The 26,427-nt window shown below is 38.3% G+C and overlaps 6 protein-coding genes across 6 annotated transcripts; 4 read left to right on the top strand and 2 right to left on the bottom strand.

The window, feature by feature from the left end:
* The first annotated feature begins 74 nt into the window (after positions 1-74).
* On the top strand, positions 75-2,611 carry LOC101313844 (glutathione S-transferase L2, chloroplastic-like). Its single transcript, XM_004307391.1, has 10 exons — positions 75-365; positions 495-575; positions 721-781; positions 1,041-1,127; positions 1,392-1,490; positions 1,569-1,674; positions 1,758-1,834; positions 1,971-2,078; positions 2,228-2,308; positions 2,400-2,611. Exons 1-10 carry the CDS (start codon positions 178-180, stop codon positions 2,409-2,411), a joined length of 900 nt encoding a protein of 299 aa, XP_004307439.1. The 5' UTR covers positions 75-177; the 3' UTR covers positions 2,412-2,611.
* A 454-nt stretch (positions 2,612-3,065) lies between these two features.
* LOC101306576 (probable receptor-like protein kinase At5g39020-like) lies at positions 3,066-5,254 on the bottom strand. Its single transcript, XM_004308770.1, has 3 exons — positions 4,522-5,254; positions 4,392-4,424; positions 3,066-4,204 (listed from the first exon to the last, which is right to left on the bottom strand). Exons 1-3 carry the CDS (start codon positions 5,252-5,254, stop codon positions 3,066-3,068), a joined length of 1,905 nt encoding a protein of 634 aa, XP_004308818.1.
* Positions 5,255-6,710: 1,456 nt separating this feature from the next.
* On the top strand, positions 6,711-9,326 carry LOC101313553 (glutathione S-transferase L2, chloroplastic-like). Its single transcript, XM_004307390.1, has 10 exons — positions 6,711-7,014; positions 7,181-7,252; positions 7,432-7,492; positions 7,800-7,886; positions 8,290-8,388; positions 8,465-8,570; positions 8,653-8,729; positions 8,877-8,984; positions 9,074-9,154; positions 9,235-9,326. The coding sequence occupies exons 1-10, from the start codon at positions 6,791-6,793 to the stop codon at positions 9,244-9,246; spliced, it is 927 nt and encodes a 308-aa protein (XP_004307438.1). The 5' UTR covers positions 6,711-6,790; the 3' UTR covers positions 9,247-9,326.
* Positions 9,327-10,849: 1,523 nt separating this feature from the next.
* On the bottom strand, positions 10,850-14,043 carry LOC101313254 (CDP-diacylglycerol--glycerol-3-phosphate 3-phosphatidyltransferase-like). Its single transcript, XM_004307389.1, has 7 exons — positions 13,343-14,043; positions 12,946-13,043; positions 12,795-12,845; positions 12,549-12,662; positions 11,924-11,980; positions 11,735-11,820; positions 10,850-11,598 (listed from the first exon to the last, which is right to left on the bottom strand). The coding sequence occupies exons 1-7, from the start codon at positions 13,518-13,520 to the stop codon at positions 11,478-11,480; spliced, it is 705 nt and encodes a 234-aa protein (XP_004307437.1). The 5' UTR covers positions 13,521-14,043; the 3' UTR covers positions 10,850-11,477.
* Positions 14,044-16,399: 2,356 nt separating this feature from the next.
* LOC101312968 lies at positions 16,400-23,495 on the top strand. The gene is made up of 18 exons (XM_004307388.1): positions 16,400-16,736; positions 17,264-17,333; positions 17,541-18,149; positions 18,257-18,442; positions 18,532-18,645; positions 18,815-18,873; positions 19,179-19,245; positions 19,363-19,414; positions 19,507-19,599; positions 19,689-19,772; positions 19,935-20,341; positions 20,517-20,578; positions 20,730-20,799; positions 21,388-21,468; positions 21,564-21,665; positions 22,078-22,202; positions 22,595-22,712; positions 23,234-23,495. Exons 1-18 carry the CDS (start codon positions 16,660-16,662, stop codon positions 23,414-23,416), a joined length of 2,559 nt encoding a protein of 852 aa, XP_004307436.1. The 5' UTR covers positions 16,400-16,659; the 3' UTR covers positions 23,417-23,495.
* A 1,129-nt stretch (positions 23,496-24,624) lies between these two features.
* LOC101306285 (putative disease resistance protein RGA4-like) lies at positions 24,625-25,749 on the top strand. Its single transcript, XM_004308769.1, has 2 exons — positions 24,625-25,213; positions 25,526-25,749. The coding sequence occupies exons 1-2, from the start codon at positions 24,625-24,627 to the stop codon at positions 25,747-25,749; spliced, it is 813 nt and encodes a 270-aa protein (XP_004308817.1).
* The last annotated feature ends 678 nt before the right edge of the window (positions 25,750-26,427 follow it).

Genomic DNA, 26,427 nt, shown 5'->3' with positions numbered 1-26,427 from the left:
TACAGTGTTGTATGTCGATTCTTAAACTTCACTCTTATATATAAACCCATAAATAAAATGACAAAAAAAAATACATCCAAGTTATGAATTATCTGCTCTGTGTTTCACTGTTCTCAGAAGAGTCTCTAATCCCCATACATACAACAACCTGTCCAACCAAACCAAACCAAACTGAAAATGACATTCACTATGAAAGTCGGCTTCAGAGGCATTGCACCAACTTCATCATCTCTGAAGTCTCGACCACACGTTTTAGATTCATTGTATGTAGCCAAATTCCCGAACACCACCGTACTATGTCCTCCTAAGCTTCGACTTCAAGCCAAGACAATCAGAGCTTCACTCTCTGCAACAATGGCAACTGGGTATGTTACTATTCTTCTGTTTAGTGTTTGATGACTACAATTTAATCCAAAGTTCCTTTCTTGTCCAACCCAATAGCTAAAATTTTGAAATTGTTAACTAGCTGTGCATCTTACTTTGATTTTGTTTAGTGTGACGAGTGTGCAAGAGGCTCTTCCACCAGCTCTTACTTCAACCTCAGACCCGCCTTCGATCTTCGATGGGAAAACAAGGTTGGTATTGATTGGTAGCGCCATTTGTACTTTTGTAGTGTTTCAAGTTCTTGTAGGCAATGTGTTTGCATCAATGTCAACTGTGGTTTTTGGGTTTAGAAAGAATCTAACTATTGGAAATGTTGTGGTTTTTATGTTGTTGAAGGTTGTATATATCTTACACATGCCCATTTGCACAGCGTGCGTGGATTGCCCGGAACTGCAAGGTTGTTTCTAGATCACTTCACAGCCTGGTTTTGCTTGAATTGGTCTCTTGGTAGCATAAAAATTTTAGGAGAAGAAAAGGAATTTGAGTATTATTTTTTGGCTTTGCTAATAGTGAATAGGGTTTTTGTTTGTTCTGTCACATAAAACATCTTGAATATTTTCTGAGTGAGCAACAAAACTGGAGTGTGAACTGTGTTAGTGTTCTTGTTTATACCACGGGGATCACTTCCGTTTAACCCTTAAGTTTGTTGGGAACAGGGATTGGAGGAAAAGATAGAATTGGTTCCAATTAATCTGCAAGACAGGCCTTCTTGGTACAAGGAGAAAGTCTACCCTCCAAACAAGGTGAATTTTTTTAGTAAAGCCATAATAATATCATATTACAGTAGTAATGCAATGAAAATCTGCCATTTCATGGATCATCTAAGTTCGATTGTAGCATAAAGTTGTTTGGAAACCTTACTGGTTGTGCTCTACAATGTATGAGTGAACTACAGAAGACTTGTATCAGAAACATTAGAGAGACAAAATGGAGCTTCAAACCTATGAATAAGCTCTAATTGATATGCTAATAAACTGTAATTTTGCTGAAATGAAATTTCAATGCAGGTGCCATCACTGGAACACAATAATGAAGTCAAAGGAGAGAGTCTTGATTTGATTAGATACATCGACAGTAACTTTGAAGGGCCTTCACTATTCCCTGAAGTAAGATTTGTGGATACTTTTATTACATAGTATTTGACTTCTTTATAGCATACAAAAGCTCATTATCTGTATATGTAGGATCCTGCAAAGAGAGAGTTTGCAGAAGAGTTGTTTACCTACACCGACTCCTTCAGCAAACCTGTGATTTCCTTTTTCAAAGGAGAAGGAACTGAAGCAGCTGCTGGTGAGTTGACCGTTAATCATCTTGTTCTTTTGATGTTATTCATTGAAAATAAGCTTATGTAAGCATGATGGTATTTGAACCAGGTGCTGCATTTGACTATATTGAAACTGCTCTTTCCAAATTTGAAGATGGACCTTTCTTTCTTGGCCAATTCAGTCTGGTAATATGCTTTCTAGTAATAACCGTTTCAGTTCCCATATGTCTTGCGCCGTATAGGCAATGAAAACCTGTCTACTGAACTTATCAAAAGTCGCTCTATCATATGGAAAGTTTCAAATGTTGATCTTATCTTTCAGGTGGACATTGCTTATGCACCATTCATTGATAGATTTCAGCATTTTGCATTGGATGTCAAGAAGTATGACATCACTGCAGGGAGACCTAAACTAGCAGCATGGATTGAGGTACAATATGATTTAAGTGATCTTCCTGTACGCATTGGCATTCTAAATCTTAAAGATATGAATCCTGCAATAGTATGCGTCACTTGCAATGCAAAAGATTCATCTCAAATCCCCTGAAAGCACTACTCATGGATATATCAATTTTGTAGGAGATGAACAAAAATGAAGGTTTCAATAAGACCAGACGTGATCCCAAAGAGCTCGTTGAAATCTACAAGAAACGCTTTTCGGTTAGTTTCTTCTTGCTTCATCTTAAGAGTGAGTTCTAAATAAGTTGCTGCCAATACTTGTACTTAAGTCTTAAATGCATTGATTATGCAGCCTCAGCCCTGAATGTGCAGAAACAAGTTGGAAGGGTTGCTTGATGTTCCAAATTTGGCTTCCATTTCTCGTATCTTTGTATGCCGCTGTAAAGCACTAATAATGCTTCTGGGAATATGGTGAACCATGTCATATAGCCAGACATTGCCGAGGACTGATACCTTGTATCTGCAGCTTATTATTTGTATATCAGAATCAGAAGTTCCATTGTTGAAATCATCTTTCCAAAAGTCTAAACCCCCCTCACTCATTCCTCGTAACATTTTCATTCTACCAATAATGTAAGAAGGTCTAAATAAGCCTTTTTCATCGATATAAACTTAAATAAGTTTTGTGGAACAATCTTTAATTTTCAGTCTATTTATCTGTAAGACCGTAAACAAATCCAAATTAGGCCTTTGTTTGGAGGCTTTGAGCTTTGAAACTATTAGGTTGAGAAATCTGTAAAGAAATACTTCTTCAGAAACCATAGGGTATGGAAAGTAAATATGAAAGTTACAAGGCACATTTATACATAAACCATGAGGCAGCAAAGTAATGACGGAGTACAATATTTCAACTTTCTTGGCAGTTCATCTTTAAAACTACAATAATCTACAATTCTAAGACAATCTGAAATTTCATAAGCTACACGAAGTAGAGTGAATGAATGGTAGCCAGCTATCATCACCTAGCAGAAAGAGTACATGTTTGCTCCACATTTGAACATGTTGGAATCAGATTGCTTACAGGCGTCGGTTGTGGGCATAGAGAAGGCTTTGGTGGCATTTCTAGGTTCTCAACATCTCCTACGAGCATCTGTGTAACTCTCTTCATTGAAGGTCGATCACTTGGTTTCATTTGAATACACCACAAGGCAACTACTATCATTTTTCTAATTAATTTCTTCTCCTCTGCTGTAGCATCCCCAATCTCCAAGTCCTTCCCCTCATTATATTGATCATGCACCCATGAGGGGAAGTAAATTTGGCTAGAGTGATCTACATATGCATTAAGATTTTTCCTTCTGCTTGCCATTTCCATCAACAACATTCCAAAACTATAAACATCAGCTTTGTACGAAACACCACCAATGTTTTTATAAAACAACTCAGGAGCAATGTATCCCATGGTGCCTCTTGCTGCCATTGATGAGACAATGCTATTGTTTGCTGGATATAGTTTCGCTAGCCCAAAGTCAGAAATCTTTGGGACAAAATTCTCATCAAGTAGGATATTATGAGGCTTGATATCAAAATGCAAAATTTGCATTTCACAACCTTGATGCAAATATTCAATACCTTGAGCGACTCCAACTGCAATCTCATACATTTTCTTGTAACTTAAAGTGATGGATTCTTCTTTGGAGTAAATGTATCTATCAAGAGAACCATTTGGCATGAAATCATATACTAAGGCGCGCTTTGAACCCTCGACACAGTAACCAACAAGCTGCACCACATTGACATGGTGAATCCTTCCAATAGTAGCTACTTCACTCATGAAATCTTCCCCATTAGCGTTAGACTTGTCTAACAACTTAATGGCTCCAAAGTGGCCACTCCGTAATTTGCATTTAAATACAGAACCATAACCCCCTACGCCTAACTTATCTTTGAATCCAGCTGACATTTTCTTAATGTTGGAGTAGGAGTACCTTATAGGCATGAAATTGTCAGAATGCAGAAAGTCTTCTATTGTGCTGTAGGTTGACCAATGCCTTCTTCGCCACTTATATATCAGAAGTGCGATCACAAATGGACCTCCAAATATAATTTTTCCCCCTACAACACTGCCAGCGATAATACTCTCGATATCCCAATAAGCTGCAAAAGATTTGAAGGAGCTGGGTTTAATTGCAGCACAAATTCTACATAATTAATTAGGTGCTTGGCCTGTATATTAAGTCTTGAAAGTGCAAGGCCATATATGTAATATGAGAGACAACCATCGATCTCGTTGACAATAAATTAGTGGATGTATAGAAAGTACGTTGAGAGAAATGACACTTACCGGTGAACGCCGCCCAACCAATAAGAAAGAAACCTAGAGTGCATGACAAAGAATGTACATAACTAATTAGCACAGTTATTCGTAAAATCAAAATAGAGAAATCATGGCGTACTCGATCGACAGTATATACCTCGTATGCTGCGCGGATAACATGTTGAACTGTGAAAAGGTGAGCCGTGAAAAGGCATATTCCATTGACCGTGGCAATAGTCAGCATACACAAGCTCGAAGCCGTACACCATTTGATCGTGTATATCTTGATAGGAAACGTTTCCGTCCTCCTCGAAGGGCATCCAAGTGGTCAGACCCATCCAATATACAGTGCACCCATTCTCCACATCTTCGGGGTAGATTCTGCCTCGAACGGCATAACCATACATTTCGGAGTTAATACAGGGAGCCGTGCTCACATACAAAGAAGAATTCACTGGATTTGCACATTTCAAGAAAATTACTGGATCTGCGTATGGTTGCCAAGAAGGGTATCTATGATAATAAGGTCTGAAGCTCGATAGGCCCAGAGGAAAACGAGGAAGGGAAGAGCAGTTGTTCTTCTCAAGGCCAGGATCCACCACACGGATTGTGCTGTTGTCGTAGTTGTAGTCAATGACCTTGACGTAGTACTCTTGAGAAAATAGGCGCAGCACTGTGATGTTGTTGTGGTCACATTCCAAAGTGTGGTTTAAGTCGCCACAGTGCTCTGGATCATGCTGTAGTCGAAATGGGTAGCTTATGTTGTGGATGTCGCCGCAAGAAGAAGGGACACACTTATCTTTATGACCAGATGAGCCAAGAACCAAAAAGGTTACAATTGAAACCCAAGCACACTGCAGGGACAGGCTCCTAATCCCAGTTGTTCCCATGGAGAGAGATCAGAAAAGACCAGCGCATTCCAGATTCACAGTACCAAAGTCTATATGCTTTTAATTAATGGAGTTTCTTGACGTGATCGTTTCCAACTTTACAGAATACAGAGACTAGCTAGACTTAATTACTCAATTACGTACAGAGACCGGAGCTTAATTTATTGGGTTTGTGGAATTGGACTGTAGCACTCTACTACACATTACAGATTGACCAAGACTTAAACTATATACAAGATCAAAGTCATGCAGCAGGGAGTTTCCCTGCCTATACGTTGGGGTAATCTGGAGAGCTACGTACTAACGACAAGTCGCTCGGAATTTCCACAACTTCATTCAACTAAAGTGGGCAGAGGCTATGGTTAACACTACTGATCTAAATAAAATATCTTTCATGGCTTTAGTTGCTCTATCATATGGATAGTTTCAAATGTTGTTCTTATCTATCAGGTGGACATTGCTTATGCACCATTCATTGATAAGATTTCAGCATTTTGCATTGGATGTCAAGAAGTATGACATCACTGCAGGGACACCTAAACTAGCAGCATGGATTGAGGTACAATATTATTTAAGTGATCTTCCTGTACGCATTGGCATTATAAATCTTAAAGATATGAATCCCGCAATAGCATGTGTCACTTGCAATGCAAAAGATTCATCTCAAATCCACTGAAAGCACTACTCATGGGACTATATATCAATTTTGTATGAGATGAACAAAAATGAAGGTTTCAATAAGACCAGACGTGATCCCAAAGAGCTCGTTGAAATTTACAAGAAACGCTTTTCCGTTAGTTTCTTCTTGCTGCATCTTAAGAAGTGAGTTCTAAATAAGTTGCTGCCAATACTTGTACTTAAGTCTTAAATGCATTGATTATGCAGCCTCAGCCCTGAATGTGCAGAAACAAGTTGGGAGGGTTGCTTGATGTTCCAAATTTGGCTTCCATTTCTCATATCTTTGTATGCCGCTGTAAAGTACTACATATGGTGAACCATATCATATAGCCAGACATTGCCTTTGCCTGATACCTTGTATCTGCAGCTTATTATTTGTATATCAGATTCAGAAGTTCCATTGTTGAAATCATCTTTCCAAAGTCTAAACCCCCCTCACTCATTCCTCGTAACATTTTCATTCTACCAATAATGTGAGCTCTGAGAAATAAATGTAACGTAAGAAGGTCTCAGATCACATTTCGAACCCGGTAATTTGGCTAAATGTTCGAGACATCATGTCCATGGTTGCTTATTTCGAGTCCATCACATGACTCAAAATTGCATGTTCTGTGAGGCAAACTTGTTGCAAATGGTCACTGCACTACTCTAGTTGGCAACTTGGCATACTGCGATATCAACTTTCTCAACTTTTCAGTTTGACCATTTAGGTGGGAGGTTGCTCTAGTTATATGGTGCAATCTGATAGTGCCTTGAGGGTGGAATATATAATTAGCCCACCTACTTTGTTTTCTCTCTCCTCCGACAATATACAAGTAGTCAAGAACATAACGAACTCTCAAACCAAACCAAAGAACGATGACAACTTTGAAAGTAAGTTTCAGAGGCACTGCTCTTCCTGCTTCTTCATCACCTCAAACTTCCCGGCATCGCTTTTCAGATTCAGTCACATTTTCTCTCCCCAAGAAATCATTGATACCCAAGTTTCCAAACACCACTATACTATGTCATCCTAAGCTTGTTCTTCAAGCTTCTTTTGGGAAGAAGACCAGAGCTTCAGTCTCTGCAATAGTGGCAACCGGGTAATGTCACCAGTCTCATGTAAAGTTTATTCTTGCTAAGAAAGTGTGAATTTACATAAATATGCAAAGTTAACTACTTTCCATTTTATATAACTCAGTAACTAAAAGTTGTGACATACTTAAGAATCTGTGCATCTTATTTCGGTGTTGCTTGTTTGGTAAAAAGTGTACAAGAGGTTCTTCCACCAGCTCTTACTTCCAGCTCAGTCCCACCTACACTCTTTGATGGGAAAACAAGGTTGGTGTAGACTACTTGGTTTTCAAGTTGCAATTGTTTTTTGGTTTGCTTATGCAGTGTGCAAGTTCTTGTAGTCAATGTGTTTGTTTCATGCAACTGCATAGGTCTCATTATATGGATGAGTTTGTGTGAATGGAAGCATCTAACAATTGGAAATGTTGGGTTTTTATGTGTTGAAGGTTGTATGTATCCTACACATGCCCATTTGCTCAGCGCGCATGGATTGTCCGGAATTGTAAGGTTGTTTCTTAATCACTTCATAGCCTGGTACTAAATGAATTTGGTCTCTTTCTGATTTACCTTCTGAATGGCTTGCATAAAATTTTGAGAAATGAAATCTCTAAACGTCATGCTTTTTAGCTTTGCAAATATTGAATGCTTTTTTGAGCTACCAAACTGGATGTTTATGTTTGTGTTGTTATGGAGAAGTCTTAATGCTTGCTTGTGTGTGGAAATTACTAACAATATTGATTGTAATGGTACTTTGGTTATTCTGGTTTTCGCTGCAAGGTTAAACCTTTTAATCCTTGTCGATTGATGGGAACAGGGATTGGAGGAAAAGATAGAATTGGTTCCTCTTGATCTGCTAGACAGGCCTTCTTGGTACAAAGAAAAAGTGAACTCTACTAACAAGGTCAGATTTTGTGAATAACTATGTTGCTGCATTTAAATAACTATATATAAGGTTTTACACATGCTTCTGTTGCTGCATTTTAATGCATAGATCGATTGAACTGTTCATCCTCTAAAGCTTAAAGTAGTAGTTACACGATGTAGCAAACCCCTAATAAAGAGATATATAGTAATAAGTTGCAACATAAATTATGGAATGCTGTCATTCCATCAGACATCTAACTGTCTAAGTACATCCTTGATGTAGAGATCATAGATACCCTCACCAGGCTTGGCATTATGTTGCACAGGATCAGTTTTAGAAAAGTTCAGAAATAAGCTAGAGTTAATGTACCTAGCTAGGAATAAGCTCTAACTTGTGAGGTTACGTAACTGCTGTCTACTGATGAGGAATCTGAATGCAGGTGCCATCACTGGAACACAATAATGAAGTCATAGTAGAGAGCCTTGATTTGATCAAGTATATGGACTGTAACTTTGAAGGGCCTTCACTGTTCCCAGATGTAAGACTTGTAAATTCGTTTGTTGCTCATATTGACTACTCTCTATATTACAAAAGCTCATCATCTGTATATATAGGATCCTGCAGAGAGAGAATTTGCAGAAGAGTTGTTTTCCTACACCGACTCCTTCAACACTTCTGTGTTCTCATTTTTCAAAGGAGATGGAACTGAGGCAGCTGCCGGTGAGTTCAGCAGTAACTACTTCTTTTGATGGTATTGAAGTTGGATATATGTTAATGTAGATATGGTGGTATGTTAAAGCAGGTGCTGCATTTGACTATATTGAAACTGCTCTTTTGAAATTTGAAGAGGGACCTTTCTTTCTTGGCCAATTCAGTCTGGTAATGTGACAGCGCTACATCTGCTTTCTGCCAAATAATGATTTAATTCTCATTTTATTGAGCTTGACAAGGCAATCAGACCTGTCTACTGGACTTAAGAAAGTTGCTCAAAGTTGAAGCGTTTCGAGTGTTGTTCACCATTTTCAGGTGGATATAGCTTATGCTCCATTCATTGAAAGATTTCAGCCTTTTGCATTGGATGTGAAGAAGTTCGACATAACTGCAGGCAGACCTAAACTGGCAGCATGGATTCAGGTACATGAGCTTTCAGTTAGCTTTCAGTAAGACATGAAAAATGTGCAGTAGTGGCAGTACTCATGTGACTATATCAATGATCGATGTAGGAGATGGACAAAAACAATGCTTACAATAGAACACGACGTGATCCTAAAGTGCATGTCGAAATCTACAAGAAACGCTTTCCGGTAACTTTATTCTTACTGCAAGTTAGGAAGTCAGACTTCATAGTTGTTGCCGGTTCTCAAAAATTTTATTGGTTATGCAGGTTCAGGTATGAAGTCTGCATAAGATAGTTGAAGGTTGGCTGCAAAAAATTCTGAATTTGCTTTCCTTCTCATCTCTTATGTCTTTGTATGGTGAACCACATAAGAATGTAGCAGACTCACGAAAGGCACTAAAGCCATTTCAAAAGGGCAGTCTATTTCGTGATTTGAATCTTCACATCTTGTATGATAATCTAGCTGAACTGGGATTCGCAACTCCTCTATGATGATCATGTCCTGGAAACCAAGCCTTTGCTATGAAAGTTTGAATATTTTGCATATCAATGGCCACGGATAAGTGGCTGGAAAAATGACTGCTTAGATACTCAACTTGAGAAGTCTGGCAGTTCATGGTTTACCGACAAGGATAAATACCCATAGCCATGTCTTAAATCAGGTTCAAGTTTTTGTGCCTCAGAAAATGGTTTGTTGCAAAAGCTAGATTGCAATGAAGTTGTCTATGGATGGACTGAATGAATATCAATCGGTTTGGTTACAATGACGATATAGTATTGCCCTGATAAATATAAGACCTTGAACACGAAATTGAAAATGTTTCTAAGATATGGAAAACAATCAAGAGGAACTCTAACAACATAGGTAATTTTGGTTTACACTTCAAAAAAAAATCAACAAAAAGTTAACAGTTGTTACCCTCATTTTGAGCCAGTAACAAAAAGTGGAAGTTAAAAAAAAGCTACCTACGTCAAATCTTGTAGGTGAATGCACACGTAACATACGCTTGTTTATTCACCAGAGTGAAGAAACGGAGTAACATTCACAGTAGGAACCAAGTACTGATAATTCTTTATTACAAAATCAACCTGGAAGAGACGTCCCTCATTAGAGATTGGTAACTAAGAACTGTGTTTAGATAAGTGTAATACAAACAGATTGATGGAGATTATACATCTGTGTAAACCACTCTATATAATATCTATCGAGCTATTGAATGTTTTGGGGCAGCAAATTGTTGTGCAAAAACTTTATTAGCAAGGCATTGATATGAATTCTTAGGGTAAGCAACAACGATCAGGAAAACAACCACTGAACAAGCTATAAAGAACACCAAGATATATGGTGGCTCTCTCAAGTAACGGCTCTTTTGAAATTTGAAGATGGACCTTTCTTGGCCAATTCAGTCAGGTAATATGACAGCTACATCTGATTTCTGCCAAATAATAATTTAGTTCTCTTATGATTTGAGCTTGATAAGGCAAGCAAACCTGTCTGCTGGACTTGAGAAGGTTGCTCAAAGTTGAAACATTTCGAGTTTTGCTCAAACTTTGCTTTCCTGTGTCATTGTATGGTGAACCAAATAATGTAGCAGACTCATGGAAGTCACTAAAACCAACTGAAAAGGGCAGTCTACTGGTGATCTGAATCTTCACATCATATTTGCAACTCTTTTATGTGATTAGTAAAATGCGATGAGGAACAGTACACCAGTACACTCTTCAACGATGGGAAGATGACCATGTCCTGAAAACCAAGCCTTTGCTTTAAAAAAGGCAACTTAGGGTTAGAAAACAGGCGACTTGGACAGTTCAGGGTTTCCAGACATGAAAAAATACACCATGTCCCAAATCAGGTTCAAGTTTTTGTGCCTCAGAAAATGGTTTATAACAAAAGCTTGATTGCAATGAAGTTGTATGTGGATAGACTGAATGAATATCAATCAGTTTGGTTACATTGAAGATAAGGTTTTGCCCTGATAATATAAGACCTTGAAAACGAAATTGAAAATGTTTCTCTAAGATATGGAAAACAATCAAGAGGAACTCTAACATAGTTAATTTTGGTTTACACTTAATAAACCATCTCCAACACCAAACTCCAGAATGCATCCCCCAGCCTCACTTTGGCTTCAAAGAACCAGCATCTTGCAAATAAATGGGCAGATAAAAGAATTGAACCAAACTATGTAATGTGAGGGAAGTTGTTTCAACATCTGTATCCCGAATATTATCCCAAAAAATCAGACCAACCTGACAGCAGCGAGAATATAAAGTCGTTGAGGGCAGCCAATGATACTACCCACCCCGAAATATGAAATTTACTTAATACTGCAGGAACTTTAGCAATAATGTTATCCTCCTCCATCGACTAGCAGCAAAATGATGCTCCAATGTGCAATAATTGATCATCACTGGGTTCATGTACAGAGCATTGACAAGTAGTGCTTCGCAATAATGGCTCACATGAGATGTATATCCGTAAATATAGAGCAAGCAGCACCCACAGGCTACCTCAGCAGTACTTTCCATATCTTGCTCATATACACAACTAAAGACCATACAGCAAGCCCTGCTGATATATACAGCAGAACAACCCCAGAAGCTACTACAAACTCTGACCCTCCAAGACTGCACAGGTAACACGTGAAGCAAAGGGGTCAGAAGCTACATACAATGATCCAGCAATTTGCTGCATAAATGATATTGCTCATCTGCATTGACCAGAAAGAATACCCCAAAAAGCCAAGAAAAACAGACTATATACCTGCTGTCTCGGGTGGCCAAGAGGATAGTTAACGCAATCATCTGTGCGGCTGTTTTCCACTTTCCCAAGTTATTTACAGCAACAGCCTGAAAAATTTTATCATCCAAGTGAATCCTAGCAACGAAAAGCTTCTTTAATATTGGAAATAGAAAATAGTTGTTTAGAGATGACATGGGAATGGAAACAGACCTCTAAAAGCTTGGTGTTCTGAGATGCAGCCCATTCTCTAACTGCAGACATGGTTATCTGAAAAATAAATGCGACATGATTAAGAAATGCAATCAACTCAACAAGAATCCAAAACTAAAGGACAAGAGCAGTGCACAAGGGAAGTCCAGAGGGAGGGAAGGGGAGAGACAGAGCATTCGATAAGATAACTACTCATTGGAGTCAACATAGGCAAACTTATTTCAAAGGAACCCTAAGACTTAATCGAGAGAACTCAAGGACAACATGGACATCCATGCAGAAAGGAGTACTACTAGGCCACAGTCAACCTAAAATTGATAAGAACACCATAATTTGCAAACCGCAGTTTGACATTCCACTATACAAATGATGACCAAACCCTCACATCTTGGAAATATTGAATTGGACTTTCTACCATGTAGATAAGGCCCAATATTGTTGAATACAGGCAAAATAACTTTCTTACTAAATCAGACTACCTATTGCCAAACTACAATCAAATCCAATTTTAACAACTACAATATATTCCAGTACATAACAAGAAAGGCAAGAAAAACAAGCCCTGAGCAGATGAAATCACTACTAAGAAGAAAAAAAACAGAAGACAAGAAAAATCATATAATACCTCTCTACCTATTATGGCAATTGAAGGAACAACCAAAAGCCATTGAACTTGCCCAAATGCAGCAACATCTTGAGGTCTGGAGCACAACAATACCAGTGTGGCTGCAACCATGAGCTGTATTTGGCAGGAACGAGAATCAATTGTAGAGCAGTAAGAGAGCTTTCAAATACTAGTAGTAACAACAACAAAAAAGCACTCTTTTCATTAAAAACTAGCTGATAACAACATTGAAAGTGTTTACAATACCTTATCAGCTACCGGATCCAGAAATGCGCCAAAAGCAGATCCTAACCTCATCTGAAATATAACAAAAATAATCAAATTATAAAATCTCAATCAAAATTTAGCAAAAGACTCTGTCCTTAGAACTCCCAGAACTAAAAAAAACTAAGTTAACCTTGCGAGCAAGATAGCCATCGAGCCAATCAGTAATCGCTGCAGCGATAAATATACTTGTCGTAGCAGTCTTTCCCAACCAACTATCCACATAGAAAGCTACAAGAAAAGGGCCGGAAACACATGTTAGCCATCTCAAATTCAAGGGCAATACACTTCCTCCGCAAAAAAACATAAACGAATGCACACTATGCTAGCCTAATCAAATGCAAGTGCACAATGCCTCTTTGTTCGAGCATATCCATCAGCCTAATCAAATCAAACCAAAACACATACAATTGACTACTACTCCAATTTTATTGGACATAAAATCTACATGATCCAACAAAAACACATCATCGAAATCAACAATGGAAAACTGCTAATGAGATCAATGTCGCGGCCAAATCGAAACGTACTGCTGATGAGGAGAGGCACGGCGGCGACGCGGCCGAGGGTGAGAATGGTGGGCAAGGTGAGCAACTTAGTCGATTGATGAGGAGGCGGCGGCTGTGAACGGTCATGATGATGATCAGGGTACAATTTGCTATCAAACCACTCATGGCCTTTATGATTCTCGGAACCCATATCGGCCATAAGACCGGAAACCTCCTCTCCTTGATTCTCGGAGCGACCACCACCACCGCTAGCAGACGACGAGGAAGAAAATACAGACACGCATTTAAATGGGCCGCGGCGGAATCTGGGCCCAAACGGTTTATGATGATGAGGGAGAGCTGAGGGTATTGTTGTCCTCAGCCAGGCGTGTTTGGGATTGAGACTGTGAATTTGGGTTTTGGGGGTTAATGATGAGGTTAAGGGGCGGGTGGTGGTGAAGGAGGAGCGAGAGAGAGAGCGAATGGGAAGAAGGAGGAGATTTTGGGGGGATTATGGGTTTTATAGGAGAGGTTGCTGTGGTCATTTTGAGCACCACAAGGGCTGACATGGTTTGTTGCTCTCTCTCTCTCTCTCTCTCTTTGTGTTTGTGTGTGTGTGGTACTAGTTCTACTTCTACTTCTACTGCTCTACCGGTCTCCCAAAGGCGTGGGTGGGCTTTTAGTGCTTTTTGTTATAACTGATTTTGGGGGAAGTGCTTTCCGTTTCTGGCTCTCTGTTCTCTGCTCTTTCTCTTAAATTTTCTGACTTGCTTGTTCTTCTTCTTCTTCCTCTCTGCTCTGTTAAAGGCTCAAGAGTGGGTCTTTTTGATTCGGGTGGAGAGTTCTAGAGGGGGAAGCGGTGCCACTTCTAGAAGTGCTCTGTTGTTTTCTCGGGGAAATCAGAAAATGAAAAACGGGCTACTTGTTCAGAATTTTTGTCTTCTTCTTTTGTGTAATTTTCTTTTTCTTTTTCACTTTTTGTTTCATGTGGTGATCTAGGGAGGAGGAAATTGGTATCACTAAGATATGTTCGTGTCATCGAGAGTCAAACTCGATATCTCTCATGAGTAGATCATGTAGTCGTAGCCTTGTAGGCTTGATCGCTGGCATTATATTCGTTTCAGAGATGTTAAATTGTACGATGATATAAAATATTACACAATTTAATTAAAAAAAATAACTTTACGATTGAATATGTTTTTACATCCACTATTTTGTTCGGCAATGAAAACTCTAGCAAAGATATTGAGAATTACAAACAACCATTATATGGGGCTACCAATATATAAAAGTCTATACTCTAAAAACCATTATAACATTTTTGAGTAATTCACATTAAAATAAACGTTATTAGGTTTTTTCATCTGTTCGATAAAACAAATGCATGCATAACAACTTTATATGTCTTAAGCATCAAGTTTTGATTTTATAACCCAATACTTTCTTGGGATCAAGACAACACAACCAGGAAGATATGAATTCTTTCATAAATTGGAGTCGAAAAATGTGTGCAGCCACATTCCATCATGTTTCACCCAATGACATAAATCCTTGTATCAAGCCTTAAACCCAGTTAACACTTGCTTCTGCAAAGCTAAAAGGCAGGTCATAGATGTAACTTCAAAGCTAGCAAAAGGTCCTCCTCCTTCTCCTCTGGAAATGAAAACCAAGTTCCTATAACTTGCAAAATCAAAAAACCTTAGGCTTCATGCCTTCGTGTAACACTATTATTGCAAGAACTTGTGTATTGTTGCCTTCTACCGACATAAACTTTTCCATACCTGAAACATGTAGGCATTTGGCATTTACGAAAAAGGGCCTTTACACTCAAATATCGGGACATCAAATTGCACTCCACCGACATGCCACACTATTTAAATTGACTCAAAACCACAAGATCATATAATTACCCTCACCTTGTGTGTTAAGCCACTCATGACTTCAACTAAAGGTAAAAACAACTCCTGCAAATTTATGGGTGAAAAGTAAAAAAAATTAGGTTTTAAAAACAATCGATAAATACCAGCTCGTACACTAGTATACCACTCTAAGTCAAGGTTGAAGTTGTAATTCTGATGCGATTAGTAATGTTACTGGAGTTTGGATGTAATTAACAATGTATCAATTTTTACTTTGAACGAACTGATTTTACTTGTATGAAGAATCAGTTTATTGTTGCCTTGTAGCTATTTTACGACAACGATAATAATTGTAGTTACAAACTTGAAATTACGTACCTTGGTGTAAAAACTAAAGTGGCCTTTACAGGAAAAGGCTAAAAGACGAGCTTTGCATTTGCATATAGATATGGTATGAACCATGAAACTATGAATGATGACCGTGGGCCTCCATGTGTTCATATTTTGCCAAATGAGGAATTAAAGATGAGTTTACTTCATTTTATGGTTAATTTTCGAATCGAAATGTCATCGGCCCATAATGCCTTGAATTTCAACATTCCATATTGTTGAGCATATCCTTGTTAAAAATAAAAATAAAAACTATAATTTTCAAACCCACACTGAAAAGATTCAAATGTGATAATGAGTAACAGCTTATTAAATCTATTACCATTACGATAATTTGAAAAATAAACGCTTTCGGCTAAAACAACCATAAAATTACTAACACTCTCGTGGAAGGTCTTCAGTACACGGCGTGTATCTACATATATCATGTGGATCACTAATAATTATTATTTTTTTGATATAGATCACACGATTTCCTTAAAGACTTTTTAGGTTTCCTATTTCTTAACCATCATGAATAGATTTAGATTTAACTTCAATCAACGTCAACATGATTCGAACATAAATATAAAGATCCCACACCTAGCTACATGACCAATTTGTAATGGTTATATGTATCACTAATACATGACGTTTAATACATGTTATATAAGATTTTCCGTCACTCTCGTGACTGCAGAAGAGTTACCCCCGAAAACTCCCCATGATCGGAATCATAAATGAGGATCTACCTACATAATAGCACATCTGACCTCAAACTCCCCAATGACCCCATCCCCATTTTAATTTTCCTCTCTCCGGTCCAGTCAATATTACCCAAAAATTTATAGTAAACAATAATAAGCCCTCAGAGGCCTTGTGTCTCCTCGGTCTCGAAGTCCGTGTCCAAAATCCATGGCGGTTGCACATGTAATAATGTAAACGCCAATCTCGCTCTCTACACATGCTCTCTCTCCAAATCCAATCTCACCAGATTCCTCTCACTTCTCTCAATCTCCGGTCTAGTCTCTACTAGTCTCAGTCCACGGACCGAGAAAATCCAGCCGGAGAAGAAAGAGGATCTTCTTCGTCGTCGCCAACTGAAACTTCCTGTATCTCCGCCGATCCGAAATGAAGGCTTCTTCCGCCGCCGCCGCCGTCGCCAAGGCCACGCTCAATCCGCTCAGTGTCGCCTACGAGAACAAGAGGTACGGTTTTCTCTGTCCTACTTACCTCTATCTCTCTCTCCGCCACGCGTCCGTTAGGATTTGTATTTCGGAGCTATCTGCTTCGATCTTTGTTTGGATTTGGTGGAGCTGTGGCAGCGTTTGAGATCGGAGCTGTTTAGTGTGGTTTTGCGGTGCTTCGTTTGCCGAATGCGGCGTCGTTTGGAGTAGATTAGGATTGGAGTCGCGGTTTATGATCCTGATTTAGCTGGATTTAGTCTTAGTGTGTAGTTTGGTAGGATTTGTATGTGCATAGGGGCAATGCCGAGCTCTATAAGAAGTAGAATGCGCCGATTGCAGGTAATCGGAGCCTGGCGGTGCTCGGAGTTTGATGATGTTTATAATTGGGGTGTTTTGGTAGGGATATGAGTGTGAATGCATATATTGTGTGATCTTAGTTTAGCGAGGCGAGTTTTATTGATATTAAAGAAGAAGCAAAAGGTAGGTGGAATTGAGTTTGCTTATTTAATGGAGATTTTGAATGAATCGGCATTTGTGTGTTTGGACAGGGATGCTTATGGATTTGCTGTGAGGCCTCAGCATGTTCAACGGTACCGAGAATATGCCAATATCTACAAGGTTTTACTCTACTCTTAATTTCCATTTTCTAGTTGACGTTTTCGTGTTTGCCTGAGAAACATGTAAAGAACAAATGCAGAAGAGAATCTTTTCTTCTGTGACGTATTTTCCTTAAGTTTAAAAGCTAAAAACCAACCAGACTTGAAAAAACTTGTGTTTTCTGCTTCACATGTTGGACTTCATTGTGTAATATACTTATGCTTTCAGGAAGAAGAGGAAGAAAGATCAGACAGGTGGACCTCTTTTCTGCAACGGCAAGCAGAGTCTGCAAAATTGCCGGTAAATGGATTACCTAACGGGGAAGATAACAAGGCTGAAACCTCAGAGCAAGAACTAGATTCCAGTTTAGAGAAGGGTGTTGATGGTGATGTTTTAAGTGAACACAAGCAGGGTTCCAATTCTCCAATAAAAAATGATAGCGAAATGGAGGAACTGGCAGCTAAGGAGATAAAAGCTCATGGGATTCAAATATGGAATGAAATTAGATCATCCCTTCACGAAATAGAAGAAATGATGAGTATTCGTGTAAAGAAGAAGAGCAATGTATCAAAGACAGAGCAGGACACGAGAAATGGAAAGCCGGTGCATCCTATTGAAGAGTTTAGATCCCCAAAAGGAGCATCTGAGGAGGACTCTGAGGATGAGTTCTACGATGTCGAGAGGTCAGATCCAACTCAAGACGGCCCTTCAAGTGACAGTAATGCCTCTGCAACAGGTGCTGCTTCTGACGTAGTCCCTTCAGAATCTTTATTTCCTTGGAAACAAGAGTTGGAGGTTCTTGTTCGTGGGGGAGTACCAATGGCTCTGCGAGGAGAGGTGCATATTATGTTCTCGAGTTACTTCTGCTTATTCTTTTCTTTCTATATTCCATGAATTTCACCGTAATTAGCAAATCCTATAATCGCTTTAGTTCAATTTTTCAGCTTTGGCAAGCATTTGTGGGTGTGAAGGTGCGTCGTGTTGATAATTATTACCAGGATCTGCTAGCTTCTGAAACTAAAGCTGGCAGTGATGTGGAACTACATAGCTTGAACTCAGAGATAAATAGCAAGCTGTCAACAGCTGATTCTGCATATGTACCCGAAAAGTGGAAAGGGCAGATTGAGAAGGTTATTCACTTCTACTCGGTTTTTGCTATTGTATATGAATAATTTATCAAACCAAGTGCTTAACTTATTGGGACTGATTTAAACTGCAGGATCTACCTCGTACATTTCCAGGTCATCCTGCTCTAGATGTGGATGGTAGAAATGCTTTGAGGCGGTTGCTAACAGCATATGCGCGACACAATCCTTCTGTTGGGTACTGTCAGGTAATCAGGGTGGAATTGTAACATGACCCATTTTGGAATTGTCTTTAGGATATTGCATTGTATTAAGTATTATACTTTCTTATCTGTTTTATTTCTGATATACCATGTGATAAATGTTATCAATTGTGTCCTTTGACTTTAAAACACTTTTGCTTTAATCTATACGCAGGCCATGAATTTCTTTGCTGGCTTATTACTACTTCTCATGCCCGAAGAAAATGCGTTTTGGTAAGATTAGAAAGTAGATTGACTTGTTGTCTTCCAGTAAAGAATCTTGGCTTATTTTGTTTTTTGTTTTTCTAATTTGTTTTTATTGCTTATCGACTTGCTTTCTGAGGCTTACTTAGAGAGAAAAAAAACACAGAGCTCATTTTATATTATTTTTATTGAATATATTTTATTTTTCTGTTATGCAAGAAGTAACAATTCTCTGGAGATATAGAAGTCTAAGTTAGATATATTTTATCAGTGTAATAGTTACGAGTTATGACACATCTTTTATGTGGATTTACAAAGTTGGTAAACTCTTTCAGGGCTTTGATGGGAATCCTAGATGATTACTTCGAGGGCTATTACTCTGAGGAAATGATAGAATCTCAGGTAATCTTTTCTGTTTTTCACCTTTCTCATTCTTTGTGTTGGTGTTTCTCCTCTAATGAGAAACATCAACAAATATAAGAAAACCACTGTTTAAATCCATATTGTTATTATTTGCAGGTGGACCAACTTGTTTTTGAAGAGTTGGTGCATGAGAGATTTCCTAAATTAGGTTTGTATATCGTTACTATTCAAACAGTATATGCTTCTCTTTATCAAGTTTTGTTATTGGGTGGTCACACGTCACCTTTATTCATGTTGCAGTCAATCATCTAGATTACCTGGGAGTGCAAGTGGCATGGGTGACTGGGCCATGGTTCCTTTCCATTTTCATGAACGTGCTGCCATGGGAAAGTGGTCAGGTTTCATATTCAGTAATATAGACTAATTGCAGAGGAACTAAATCAAAGCTTAACTAATTTCTGATGATTACTATTCACTTACAGTTTTACGAGTTTGGGATGTGCTTCTTTTTGAGGGGAACCGCGTGATGCTATTTAGGACCGCACTTGCTTTGATGGAGTTATATGGTACTGGGTAACAACATGTTTTTAGTTTTTAATTTTTTATTCTATCCAAGAAAAAAAAGAGTACAGTACACATAATGTTGATACTTGTACATGAATATCATATGATGTTGCTTGTAAGCTCCTCTGCTTTATGAAACTTAATTTAGCTCAGTTACTTTGTAGGCCCTGCGCTGGTTACTACCAAGGATGCTGGAGATGCAGTCACTCTGCTGCAATCACTGACTGGTTCCACGTTTGATAGCAGTCAACTCGTATTGACTGCTTGCATGGGTTACCAAAATGTAAATGAAACTAGATTACAAGAGTTGAGAAATAAACATCGGCCAGCTGTAATTAATGCTATTGAGGAAAGATCAAAGGGACTTCGGGCTTGGAAGGATTCTCAGGGTCTAGCTTCTAAGCTATACAATTTTAAGCAAGACCCTAAATCAATGATAATAGATTCAAAGAAAGCAGAAAGAAATGGTGATTTATCACGTTCAGAGTCTGGATCCACTAATGCAGATGAAATTCTTATAAGCTTGACTGGGGATGGGGAGTTGGATTCTGCTCCAGATCTTCAAGAGCAGGTTGGACTCATGAAATAAATGCATTTTGTTTTAGCCATTTACGAAGTGCATAGACTAGAACTTTGTTTTGATACACATACGTATGCATATTGTGTGTGTTCTCGGTAGTATGATTTTTTTTTTTTTTCGTCACTGAATCCATATGAGATTTATACAAGGTTCTACGTACGTGCAGGTTGTGTGGTTGAAGGTTGAATTATGCAAGCTGCTGGAGGATAAAAGATCTGCTGAACTGAGGTTAATATTTCTCTCTTATCTTACAGATTTAAGCTTATAAAATCTATACTCACACCTTTTTGAAAAATAAGATAAAATCTATACTCACATAGGATGAAGGTATGGAATATGTTTGGTGACATTGACATTCTTGATCCTAACCATTTTTCAGAGCTGAGGAGCTGGAGACAGCATTGATGGAGATGGTTAAGCAGGATAATCGTCGGCAGTTGCATGCTAGGGTATTAGATCCAGAAAACTTCTATATGTTGCATTTTTTAATACATGTTCATTTTCTACGTGGACCTTCTTTGATTGAGGGTGGTCCATATTGGCTTATGCTAAGTAGCTTTACATTTTTCAGTGATATCTTATTGAACTATTGTAGATTTTAGGTTAACAGAGTGTAATTGTGAGGAAAGTAAAGAAGGTGATACGTAGTAGATTAATTTTCTTGCTGATAGGCTCTCTTTGAGCCCACTACACCTTTGTACCTTTTGGTAGATTTCGTCTCAGAATCTGCAGTTTCTTTGTGGATGTAAAAAGATCATGCTGGAAACAACGTTCCCTAATTTATAGCTTGTATTGTTATTACAGTTTGCTAAAAATTTGTAGACTTTCTACTCAATATTATGGGTATAAATCAGATTATGACAAACAAATGAGTCACTAATATGCTAGTTTCGGGCTTATTGCATCCAAATATTTTTGAAGATATTTGCTCTTGCAAAGTTCTTGTTTTCTTGCATCTGTACTCTAAAGTTTACTAGCAAGTACAGTTTATAGTTTTATACAGAGCCACTTACTCATTTATTATGTCACTGTGTCAGGTTGAGCAATTAGAGCAAGAGGTCGCGGATCTTCGCAGAGCCCTTTCTGATAAGCAGGAACAAGAGAGTGCCATGATCCAGGTTTTCATTTCCTTTTCCTTGGTATTTGGAAGTTTGTTCTTAGTTCCTTGATTGTTTTAGTACTCACCACTTATAAGGTCCCTTCCATCTCCTAGGTGTTGATGAGAGTGGAGCAAGAGCAGAGATTAACGGAAGATGCGCGGATATTTTCTGAGCAAGATGCTGCAGCACAGAGATATGCTGCTCAAGTGCTTCAGGTTTCATATATAACGAGATTTCTGAAATTATGTTACGGTAGTAATCGTGGTATTGATGAGTAAATCTTATGCGGGATACCCCTTATAGGATTTGTTTGCTAAATTGCTTATAAAAGTTTTCTTTTCCCTTTTCCATGGGGCTTGATGTCTTTAGTTGTATATGACTATATGGTTTTGGCACTAATTGTCTATTCAAAAATTTGAGTGTTTTCTTCTCAATATACAATTCTCTGCTGCCAACTTAATAGAACTAGCTATTGCTCAATATTGAAATTACTTTGAGCTGTCTGAAGAGAAAGTTTGAATAGGTGTATATATGAAGCATGTGCTTTTATCAATCTTTTTCTGACTGCAGATGATATCATTATCTGGTCATGATATACAGTTTATTTATTTTTATATGTCCCTGCAGGAAAAGTATGAAGAGGCCACTGCTTCCCTTGTGGAAATGGAGAAGAGAGTTGTTATGGCAGAATCAATGTTAGAGGCTACTTTACAGTACCAAACTGGTCAACAGAAAACACAACCTTCTCCACGGTACTCCTGCCAGCTTTCTTAAATAGTCATTTTTCAAAATTAATCTATCACCTGTTGTTGCTCTTTGTATTTGTGCATGTCTACCTTTATTTAGTCAGTGTGTAGTAGTTGGTGAGTTATATGAGTTTTGGGTTTCTCCTTTATCTTCATCTATACTGAATCTTTATATTACATGTCAACACTACCCTAAATTGTCTTTTTTATTTAGGATCCTTCTATTTTTATTTTTTTCAAAAAGTTATGTTTTTTCAATAGAAGAAACTCCTTTACATCCAAGAGAAAATTTTGGGATCCTGATAGATATGTAAAGCTCGGTCATGTGAAAAATTATATGTAAAGAATAAAGTCATAGATGATATTGGTAAGTTTTATTGAAACACGTGTTTTTGCAGACCTATACCTTCAGATTCTTCACCCAGAAGCAATCAAGAACCCACACAAGAGTTCCCTGCAAGAAAGATTAGTTTGCTATCTCGACCATTTGGACTTGGTTGGCGCAATCGCAGCGAGGTTAGTTCTTGTAGACTTTTGAACTTTCTTTCTGTAGAGCATATTAAGAATGGGGTGGATGGGACCGTTTTACTAAGACCAGTGGCCTGGGGATTCAGTTGCCTACTTTGGTAGGAGTTGAACTTATGGGAGAGAAGTACCTCTCGGCTATGAATATCTGTAATTAGTCGAGCATCTGAACTCGGTTCATATAGTTAGTAGTAACCAAGGCATAAGGTTCCACTGTCTCTGATATTCAATTGCTGAGTCTATTATTTGAAACCCCATTCAATGCCTTACGGTAGTTAAATTCCCTAACCATTTTAACTCGGGAGAGATAGAGGCAGTGATGATAACAGCATTTTTGTTATATCTGCTTTGTTTATTTATTTATATTTATCTTAAGTTCTTTTTTAAGTGTATCCTTGCACCATGGATGATATAATTCCAGAATATGCTTTTCTCTTTTTCTTTTTTGAGAAGACTCGTACGTTTCTTTTGTCACTTGCCTAATTATTATCAATTCCTATTGGATGCACCAGGGAAAATCTGCTTCCAGTGAGGGACAGAGTATTACCACAGAAAGGAAAGAAACAAATGCAGAATTTCAAGAAGCAAATGACAGCAAGCTTATCAGTGAAGGACAAAGTCCTACCGCAGAATGCAAAGAGATGAATGCAGAAGTTAAAGAGACAAATGGCATTGAAGTACAAGATAAAGAGTAGAGCGGCGCAGGTTATGTTGATATCCCTATAGATATTTGTTGCCCCAATATGTGGTATTAGCTCGGTAGATATTACTTTCTGTGTGTATTTCAGTTCAGGGTGCAATAGTTTTGTTCCTCTGTCTTTAATTTATTAAAGACAACCAATTTTATCCATTCATTGTTTGTTCATTAAGTAGTGGGTACTAGAGTTCAGGGGGGGGGGGGGGAAGGAGAATATAGAAAATATGATAGTATGGTTTACATAGATGTATAATTTTCATCAATCTGTTTGTATTACACTTCTCTAAACGTACAGTTCTTCAGTACCTCTAATGAGGGTCTCTTCCAGGTTGATTTCTAATAAAAAAAAAATGTCAGTACTTGGTTCATATAGTGAAATCTATAGCGTTTTCTTCACTCTATTTAGAGCTTCTAAACAGGTAACACTAACATGTGTCTTACTTTCAGACTTTCGTCACTATAAGCTTGCCCGATAGTTTCTTTGGTGTGCCTAGGTTGCTCTGGTGCCCCTTCGGCCGATCTGACTCGTATCGTATCTTTCATTCCTTGTAGCAATCTGTCCCTGGTGTGAGTAGAAGTGATTATTTCATTCAGTTCAGGTTACTACTTAACTCTAATTTGCTCCTCATATCAATCATGCATGCTCAATCATGCACGTTGACGTTCATAGCCAAAGTGCCAGAACCAATTTAAGGAATCTTTTCCCTTTATTCCCAGAAAGAAGCTTGCTTTGCGGTGCATGATTCCATATCAGTCGGAAAAAGTATTGAAAGAGAAGAGACCTCTTTTTATCTCTTAAATAATTCATCTTAGTTCATGACATCCAAAGCAAAAGTAATACCAGAAACGTTGATGCCATTCACAAAGGGCCAATTACAATTGAAGACGAAAGCAACATGGTCGTTATAAAGGGGGGATAGCATTCCATTTCTATAGTTACTCCATATGTTTCTTCTTCATTTCCATTCTCGATTAGACAACAAAGTAAGAACATGACTAGTTAACGTTCTACTTGAGCGTTTGGCTACGATCATCCAACAAGGTCGGAGGAGAGCTCAAACTGGTCATGGGGGTTGAGAAAGATGTCAAGAGCCTCGCCCGCAATCTCGAAGCTATTCAAGCTGTGCTGGAGGATGCAGAGCAGAGCAAGTGACTGAGGCCAGCGTGAGACACTGGCTGAGTGAACTGACTGAAGTTTCCTACGAGATGGATAACTTGTTGGATGAGTGGATCACTCAAGTTCGAAAGAGAGAGTTGGAGAAACCTGCTAGTTCTAACGAGGTACGTTCCTCCTTCTCTTTCTTTTCTCCTAGCAAGGCGAAGTGGTTTGTTTATCGCCACGAAGTTGCTGCAAGGATTAATGATCTAAATGAAAGATTAGCTGTGATCGATAAGGAAAAACAAAGATTTAACCTTCAAAACATCACAAGGGTCCCCGAACCTGTATGGCAAAAGACTACTTCTCTTCCGAATGCCAAAACATTTGGTCGAGACAAAGAAAGAGTCCTTGTAGTTAGCAAGCTGCTGAGTGAGAGTAGTCAAGAAAAAGTAGTTCCTCTTATCATTCCTATTGTAGGAATGGGGGGAATGGGGAAAACCACTCTTGCTCAACTTGTTTATAATGATGAAAATGTCAAATCTCATTATGACAAGAGAATATGGGTATGTGTTTCAGACCCTTTTGAAGAGAACAAGATTGCAAAAGCAATCATTGAAGGTCTAGACAGAGATCATACCTCAAAAAATTCAAATGAGTTGCAAACTCTTATGCAATGCATATATGAATTGCTTGAGGGTAAGAAGTTTCTTCTAGTCTTAGACGATGTATGGAACCCAAAGTCGCATCAATGGGAAGAATTGATCAAACCATTACGTAATGGTGCTATGGGCAGTAGAGTATTGGTGACCACTCGAAAGGACGATGCTGCTATATTAATGAAAACAACAACTCAGTTAATCGATACATTTGAAGGAGTTGGGTGAAACATTTTGTTTGTCATTGTTCTATTACAATGCAAACATGGATGAGACTTGTGTGTCTAAAGAGTTTCGAAGCATTGCGTTACAGCTTGTTAAAAGGTGTAATGGGTTGCCTCTTGCTACAAAGACAAGAAAAAGATTCATGAATGGCAAGCTGTTTTAAAGAGTAAGATATGGGAGCTGAAAGAGATTCAACAAGATGTTTTTCAACCACTACTACTAAGTTATCATGATCTGACTCCAGCTACCAAATATTGTCTTTTGTACTATGTTATGTTTCCAAAAGATTACGTGTATAATAAGAAGCAATTGATTGACTTGTGGATGTCGCAAGATTATTTAAGTGCTTGAGGAAGTAAACAAAAAATATTAGTTGGTGAAAACTATTTTGATTTCTTAGTAATGCGGTCATTCTTTCAAGATATTAAGGTAAATGATAAGAATGGAATGATAACATGTAAATTGCATGATATCATACATGACTTTCTATAGTATCTGACCGGCCAAGAACGAATGTTTGATTTTGGATTTTGAGTTGGATGCCAGTGAAAAGAAGGAGGTGCCAAATGATAAAGTTCATCACTTGACCATAGTACACGCAACTAAGAGTGACTATTCTGAACCTTTTCTCCTCAACTATAAAAACTTACGTACCTTCACAGGTATAGATTCGTTCATTGGCCCAAATACTGAGTTGATAGTACAATCGAAATGCCTCAGAACATTAAACTTGTGGCCTCAACCGTCGAAGTTAGTGATGTGGTGGGACACTGTTCCCATGCACATTCCTGAGACGATAGGTGGATTACTGCATTTTAGGTATCTTGATTTGTCCGGTAATGAAGAGTTGAAAGAATTACCGAGCACCATGGCTAGCTTATACAACCTGCAAACTTGGCGACTTGTTGGTTGCAGTGGCCTTAAGAAAGGAGATGTGGGAAGGCTGATGAACTTAAGGCATCTTTATGTAAAGAACTGTAATGCGCTGCTTGAAGGGATTGATAAGTTAACAGATTTGCAAACCCTAGA

This window comes from Fragaria vesca, linkage group LG7 (assembly GCF_000184155.1).
Source record: "Fragaria vesca subsp. vesca linkage group LG7, FraVesHawaii_1.0, whole genome shotgun sequence".
In the NCBI taxonomy this organism is placed as follows: domain Eukaryota; kingdom Viridiplantae; phylum Streptophyta; class Magnoliopsida; order Rosales; family Rosaceae; genus Fragaria; species Fragaria vesca.
The sequence above is the reverse complement of the archived record's forward strand: the minus strand, read 5'-3'. Positions and strand labels throughout refer to the sequence as shown.